Genomic DNA, 7,983 nt, shown 5'->3' with positions numbered 1-7,983 from the left:
TTTCAACTTATAGACAATTTTTTGTTACGAGAAAAAAGAAACTACACTCAGTAAAAATCTATTGAGTCATCGTTACCTCCCGAATGCTATTCAGTTTTCAGACAGTCTTGAAAGCATAAAATACGAATCAAACAACCTTAACCGGAATCAAGAAAGAAATATACAACTACCATTCAGCATGCATGTGCTTGCATAGAACATGACACATAGCTACCTAAAGAAAGAAAGACAAAACAAAAACAAAATAAAATTCGAGCCATGTGCGAGCAAAGCAACAACCAACAAGGTTTTTTTTTTTTTTTAACTACAACCAACTAGTTATGGTAAAGTGTTTTTTTTTTCTTCTTCTAATATTAAACAACTGATAAAGTGGATACATAATGATCAATCACCGCCATAAAGCTAATGCATCGGAGAAGGTACCAAGAAATGAGGATTGGAGAATCTAGGTTTAATGATAACCTTGGTTGTTTCCAATGTCTAAAGCAGCAAAGCTCAATGCTAGTTTCCTTTTTATTTTAGATAAAATGAAATAAAATAATATTCTACACGTATGTGTATGCCAAATACTTTAACAAGTAATTATGAAGTTTTTCTGTCTATCTAATTCAATAGGCTAAAGACGTAAACTTAGAAAATTTCTCGAGTAATTGTTATGGGTTGTTACCAAATCACCTTGGCCCATATAGTATAATAAATTAAAGATAAATTGTAATTTTGTTTTTCTTATAATTTTAAATTTATAATTTTGATTTTCTTATTTTTAAATCAAAACATTTAGTCTCTTAATTTTTAGTACAAGTAAGACATAACATTTATGTGACAATGAGTTAAATAAAATAAAAGAAAAAAAATTATGGTAGGAGTTGAATCAATAATTTTTTATTCAAAGATAAACTAATAAGCCATTAAGACACTTGTTTTATCTAGTTAATTTATTTAATGTCTTGTCGCATCAACACCAATATACCACATCAAAATTTACATTTGACTTTAGATTATCAACTATCGATCAACTAACGAAACGAACAACATTACTTATTCTAAAAAACAGGAGAACTAAATATTTTGATTTAGAAATAGGAAAACCAAAATCAAAGATTTGAAATTACAGGGGCTTCAAAATTACAATTTAGCCTAAATTAAATATAAATCGAAAACCATAAAGCCTTAATATATCTCTCCCAACTTCATCCCACAATCATCTTTTTTATTTGGGAAATAAGAGGATCAAAATCATGGATTTAAAATTATAAGGGGATAAAAATTATAATTTAACTTAAATTGAATACACATCAAAAGTCATAAGGCCTTAATATATCTCTCCCAACTTCAGCCCACAACCCTTCTTATTTGAGATTTTTGGCATTACTCAATGACTCATGCAGGTGTGCAACATTGAAGCTATCTCAAAGTTGGTTATTACTTTTTGCACTTCTCATGTTGCTTTTTGTTAGGGCTGCACAAAAAAAATTCAAATATATAAAACCAACCCATATTGAATCCAATCTAATCCATTTTAAGTCCATTCAAATGGTGTGGTTTCATATCCAAATCCAATTTTTTGGATTTTAAATCCTATCCAATTGATTGGATATGGATTGGACATATGTTTGTATTTTTAAATTCAATACAATTTTTTGGACAATGACAACTAGGTTTTTTTGGCCAACTTCGGTAGGAGTTATTTTTTGGTCGATGTCGTCTAGAGTTATTTTGGCCAACGTCAATTGATGATGTTTTTAAGCCGTCATCGGTTAAGACTATTTTTTCAGTTAATGTCAGTAAGGGTTTTTTTGGATAACATTGGTCGAGACTATTTTTTGGCCGATATTGTCCAAAGTGTTTTTGGCCGACATCAGTCGAAACTATTTTTTGCTGATGTTTATCGAGACTATTTTTTGGTCGACGTCAAACAAGACTATTTTTTTGTTGACATCGGTTGAAAAACATCATTGACCGATATTGGCAAAAAAACCCTAGCTGACGTCAACCAAAATATTCCCCCCATTTGAAGTTGATAAAAAAAAACCTAGTTGATGTCAACAAAAAATATCCCTAATCAATGTCGATCAAAAGAAATAGTCATGGCCAATGTTGGCCAACAAACCCTAGCTGACGCCAACAAAAAATAATTCCAACCAGCATCAACAAAAAAAACCTAGTCAATGTCAACCAAAAAATAGTCCCAACTTATGTAGGCAAAAAAAATATCAACGACCGACATCGACAAAAAAAACCTTACTGATGTCGGGTACAAAAACCTTAACCAACGTTGCCCAAACAATAGTCATGGTCGACGTTGATCGAAAACCCCCTAGTCTATGTCGACCAAAAAATATCACTGAACGACATTGATTAAAAACCCTAGCCAACCTCAACCAAAAAATAACCCTGCTTAAGATTGACCAAAAACATCCTTGACCGACGTTGACTGAAAATGCACTGATCGACGTTAGTCGAAAAATAGTCCTGGTTGACGTTGGTCTAAAAATGCCTAGGCCAAAAATACCCTAACCAAGATCGATTGAAAATAGTCTTGACCAAGGTCGGTTTAAAATAGCTCTTAAATAGACAAGTGTTAAGTTTTCACTTTTTAGCATTTAATTACTAAAATTTGTAAAAAGAAATCCTTATAACATTTAAGTGGATATAGATTGGATATGACCAAATCCATATCCACTTAAATGGATTGGATCTTCAATCCAAATTGTTTTAAAAAAAATATGGATATTGTTAACTCCTTGGCAAACATACCAATTCATCCAAATAGTAATTAAAGCAATAAGTCCGAGTGTCATTTTCATAGGAACTTTGACTGTACTCGGATTTTGTATATTTCTAATTTTAAGCAGATAATTGACTAAATTCGATATTTGTCTAGTAATGCTGCGGAAAATGTAAAATTCAACACAAATAAAGACAATTAAGTAGAACACATTAAAGAGATAGAACACAAACACTTATGGTGATAATTGTCGGTTGATGTAGAGTTTCGTGATGTGTTGGATGCTAGGCCTACCGAAACTACTCTTGATGCAATGTTATAGATTTTTTACCATTTAACGTTATTCCAATTATTAACTTCATCCGCTAACCTATCTTAATCATGATCCCTCATGTGAAAGAGCCTAAATTACCTAATTTTACTCCTAATCCCTTAAGAGCTACATCAAATAATTTGTTTTAAGAATAAAGATGCATAATTAAGGCTAAATAATACTATTCTATTCCTAAACATGGATTACTTAGATGCTATTTTCAAGTTCTTAGGGTGCAAATATTTTCCAATGAGTAAACCCTATAACATAAATGTGCATGGGCGATTAAACCATAAACAAGACAATAAACTCAAAAAAGAAATAATAATATTGAAATAACATTAAATGGATTGTAAGAATCATTACAGCAAAAATGTTTAGTTGTTGAGCTCCCAACAATGGGTGATTTAGCCTCTCATTGTCATGAGAGACTTACAAATACAAAAAGGAAGCAAGAGGAATGGAGGAAATGGTCCCTAAGTGAGTGGGTTTCCTCTCTTCTCTCGTGCCTTAGCCCTATTTCTATATGAATATCCCCTTTAGTATAGTGCTTCCCCTCTTTTTATCTTCAAAATGTTGCACAGTCATATTTTTTTTGACAATGACTATGCGCTAAGCCTGCATGTGTGTCTAAGAACACATGCAAAGTCTAGCTGACTTAAGTGACCATGTGCTAAGTCGTCAGATGTGCGCTTAGCGCGCATGCACGTTACAGCTGACCTCCTAATTGTCTCCTCGTGTTGAGCGGTTTTCTGTCGCGCTGAGCGCGTTGCTTAAGTCCTTCAACATCTTCCAAACCTCTTGCTGTGTCACTTTTTACAAAAAATAGAACCAAAACACTATAAATTTACTAACTTTAGCATCCACTAGATAAAAACTCAAAAGAAGTTAAATTCCTAACTTTTTAACTTAAAAGAAGCGTTAAAAGAGAGGAAATTAGATAATTGTTATGTGATTTAAATATACAAATTATGCATGCATAAAAATTATCATATATTGATTTAAGATCCAATCTATTTAAGTAGATATGGATTGGATTCTTAAAAATCTAGTCCATGCCCACCCCTATTTCCTGCACTTTCTATTTCCTTTCAGAATATCCATTCCAAAATGTAATCTAGAGGGTGTTTGGTTTGGTGGTGGAACCGTGGTGGGCAACCAAAACCATGGTGAGGTTGTGAAAAAAATTGAAGCAACTTAGTGTTGCTTCAAAGCCACCGTGGCTTTGACCATGCTTATGATCCACTGCACTGCCACCCCAAACACACTTAATGTAAAAATAAATTTGAGAATGCACTCCCTCGTTGGCCTCTAGAATAACCATTTGAGAAGGTTAAAAAGCATTTCAAAAAGAGTGTAGGAAGCAACATGGGAGTGCAAAAGGCAATAATCTTCAAAATTGTTAACAATGAGAGTTATACAAGTAAGCCTAACAAGTCCAAGATATAGACAACTCTAATTTCATCTTACTTGATCTTTTGCATATGCTGACTAGAGCATCAAAGTTTTTTCATGTAAACACAATAACGGTATAAATAAATAAATAAAAAGTAAACATAGTATACTTTGACTTCTATAAAATCATGACAAATTTAGATGAGTAATGATATATGTACATCTCAAAATAGGATGGATTGGATGAAAATAAGAGAGATAAGAAGAAAGAAAAAACTAGAGAGAGAAAACAATGAATGTGATAAGTGATGTGATTAAAAAAAAGAAGAGAAATCGAGAGAAAAGGGATGAAAGTGAGATGGAAGAGGAAGTGAATGAACATAATTTTCAATTCTAGATTCCAACTCAAATATTTTGCATTCTAAATTGATAGTAAAGAATAATAAAGATTTTTTTAATCTCATATTTAATACCTTTTTGTTTTTTTTAAAACCTTTATGATTCTAGGTTACACTCTCAAATATTGGTCGATGCCATCCATTTTCTACAACCCCTTACTTGGTAACTTATTTTTCCTATTTGCATCTACTCTATTTTTTTTATTGAACCACAAAATTGGATACCACAATGGCGTTGTCATGGATTCATCGAACAACAATCATTGAAGGTACCGTTCACTCACTGTTGGAAGCTCTACTTCAATGACACAGACATCAATTTGTATTCCAATACATACAATGAGAACCTCAACCAGTGTTATTAGACTCAGCTCGAACTAGTTGGTCGAATTGAAAACTAATCATACGACTAATCCGAGTCACTTGTTTAATAAGATGTATGTGACTCAGAGTAACTCATATGCCTCAACCAATTTTTTTAAAACATCAATGATCTAGTAACTCATATGCCTCAACCAATTTTTTTAAAACATCAATGATCTAGTGACCCAACAAATTGGTTGGGTCACACAGAAATTCCATCTCTATGCTCAAATCACACTAATTTCACTATGGGTGTAACTAAGGACCTCCAATTTGCTTATGTTAAAAAGGGACAAAAGCCCAGCAGAAACAACAAATTAAGCACAAGCTTATTATCTTTTGAGCTTTGAATAATAAAATTTTAAATGGTCTAATACAATAATATAGGATATTTTGGCTTAAATATTTTTTTTGTCCCTATAATTTAATATATTTTTTATTTTTGCTATTGTAATTTTTTTTTTTGTTTTATGTCTTGTAAAATGTGTATTTTGTTTTTACAATCACTTTTGCATTTACTATCACAACCATTTCCGTGAGATTTTCCCGCACGACTAAACCCTTGATTCCCACTCCTCCACCTTGCTCCAATTCTCCTTCAACCATGACTTCAGCTGCTTCGCCTCAGCTACTGACCACAACTTTCACATCTACAAGTGCAATCTCTTCCACGAGATTTTCTGGCACGGCTTCAACCCCGAGAACAAAATCTTAAGCTTCTTCTACTTTATATTTTGGATTTTGATTCAGATGTGTCTTGAAAGCTTGTTTCATGGAATTTCATTGTTAATTTTTGCGTTGAGTTCTCATATCAGAGGAAAATTAACGGTACCCGACCTTGACACCGACGACAAAATTTGAAGCTTCTCATATCTAATTCTCAGATCTGAGAAAATTTTTGCATCTATTTTTTATCTGATACTATTTCTATTTAATTTTCCAAATCTATTTTGTATTAGTTTTACATTCTTGAGTTTGAAATAGGATAAGTGTTCACTAATTTTATTATATGAGTGATTTTGATTAGATCATTTTGTTTAAAGGATAGATCTGATGTTTGCGTTTCTGGATTCACTGTTCGTTCTTGTTGGTTTATTGGAGAAGAACGAAAAAGAATAAAGGGTAAATGGGATAAGAAGAAAAAATAGGAAAAAGAAAAACACAAAAAATGAACCGTCTCCTTTTTTATTAATTGTTAATCTACGGCCCACAACATTCTAACTGCATTCTCGCAAACTTACGCACGGTGGGAAAGGAGTTGTTTTCCTTTCGCACCCCCTCTAGTGTCTATCAATAAGGTTCCAGGTTTTCTATACTTCTTAAAGTTTTAGGCTTTTTTTTTTTTTTTCTTAACAACAAATCCCTATTCTTCTGGGAAAAAAATGTCAACGGGTAAACTTGAACAGAGATCCCAATCCTGATATATGAAACCGTACATAACCACAGAATGAACCTAACGCATGCATCCATCTTGTAATTGAAATATGGTAGACAAATTTCTTGCATTCCTTTTAAAAATCCCACTAGTGACTACAACGTGCGCAAATGCAACAATAGCTGAAAGCCATGCATACACTATTTACATACAACTATGTGGCAGCTTACAAAATCCTAAATCTTCTAGGGTTTACTTACCAAAACTAGGGAAAATAGTGAAAGAAACCAACAAAACATTGGGTACTAGTTACACAACTATACACCTAAAAATATGTATAATAAATGAAAGGCAGCTACTGCTTCTATGCCATTGACCTGTATGAATATACCAATTACATGAGAAAAGAAAATCGGTTTTGTGATCTTTGCGGCCATTAAAGGTTGGGGATTTAAAATAGTAACAATAAGATATCCTACCTACAACCGAAGAATGGTTCGAAGGGTGTCAGATAGATTTTGGATAGTCCGCTGCTCCTGGGTCGCTTGCAGCTCCTGCAGCGGCATATCTTCATAACACCTAATACCAAGCAAAGCAATTAGGTTAATCACATCAAGATAGTAGGAGCTGAAAGGAATCATTAAATCCCTAAAATTGTGCTTTTAATTGACACACCCATCGGTAAAATCTTGTACAATTCTCCAATTTATCCATTTGCACAAATAAATAAATATAATTTTTTTCACATAGAAGTGGTAAATTTGTTTCTGCGCAAAAGTTGAAGAAAGCAACATACATCTTATGGTAAGCTAAAGCCTGTGCCAAATTCATTAGAGTAGAACTTGATGTCAATCTTTGGTAAATGCTTGGAGGAAAAGGCATCTGCTGCATGTCAATTAGCAAACCAACATAAATGACCATAGCATGCACACACACAAGTGTACAGCATGTGTACACACACGCACATACACACAATAGACAAAGTTAACCTCATTTAGTCCTCTCCTGCCCTTTTTGGACTGTCCATCACCACTAAAAAGCTCTTGCAATGCTTCCACTGTTCCAGTTCCACCAGTATCCTGTTGTATGCCACCAAGTACATTGTCTGACAGAAGCGCAATAGGTGATATATCTGTTGCCCTTAAGAATGGGATGGGCACTGTATTACCGGCAGCATAAATGGACCAAAGCTGCATTAGCACAGAAATTGAAGTAAAAAGGTAAGTCTTACACAGCAATCTCACGAGACATTCATGATGGTAAAAAATATACAATAGATGGGACCATTAATTCAAGAAAAGAAAAGGTCTAGATATTTTCCAAAAAAGGATGCAGGAAGATATACTTCTTAAAAATCTGTAGCGGTGTATCTAACAACTAAACAATTTTGCTCAAACGGAGTGATCTAATA

General features: G+C 33.3%; 1 protein-coding gene across 2 annotated transcripts in view; it reads right to left on the bottom strand.

Annotated features, from left to right (window-relative positions):
- Nucleotides 1-6,668: 6,668 nt before the first annotated feature.
- Nucleotides 6,669-7,983, bottom strand: part of LOC114412179 (serine/threonine-protein kinase dst1-like) — a 29,012-nt gene continuing 27,697 nt past the window's right edge. Inside the window, exons 16-19 of one of the 2 annotated variants that reach the window (XM_028375984.1) lie at nt 7,562-7,762; nt 7,369-7,457; nt 7,052-7,151; nt 6,669-6,949 (exon numbers count right to left, since the gene is read on the bottom strand). In XM_028375984.1, the coding sequence (XP_028231785.1) occupies nt 7,052-7,151; nt 7,369-7,457; nt 7,562-7,762 (390 nt within the window). In that variant the 3' untranslated portion in view covers nt 6,669-6,949. The remainder of the gene's footprint in view (nt 6,950-7,051; nt 7,152-7,368; nt 7,458-7,561; nt 7,763-7,983) is intronic. The other variant, XM_028375990.1, reaches the window with a different exon arrangement.

The sequence above is a fragment of the Glycine soja genome, chromosome 1, assembly GCF_004193775.1.
Source record: "Glycine soja cultivar W05 chromosome 1, ASM419377v2, whole genome shotgun sequence".
Lineage (NCBI taxonomy): Eukaryota > Viridiplantae > Streptophyta > Magnoliopsida > Fabales > Fabaceae > Glycine > Glycine soja.
Note: the sequence above shows the minus strand (reverse complement) of the source record. Positions and strands in the feature narration are given on the sequence as shown.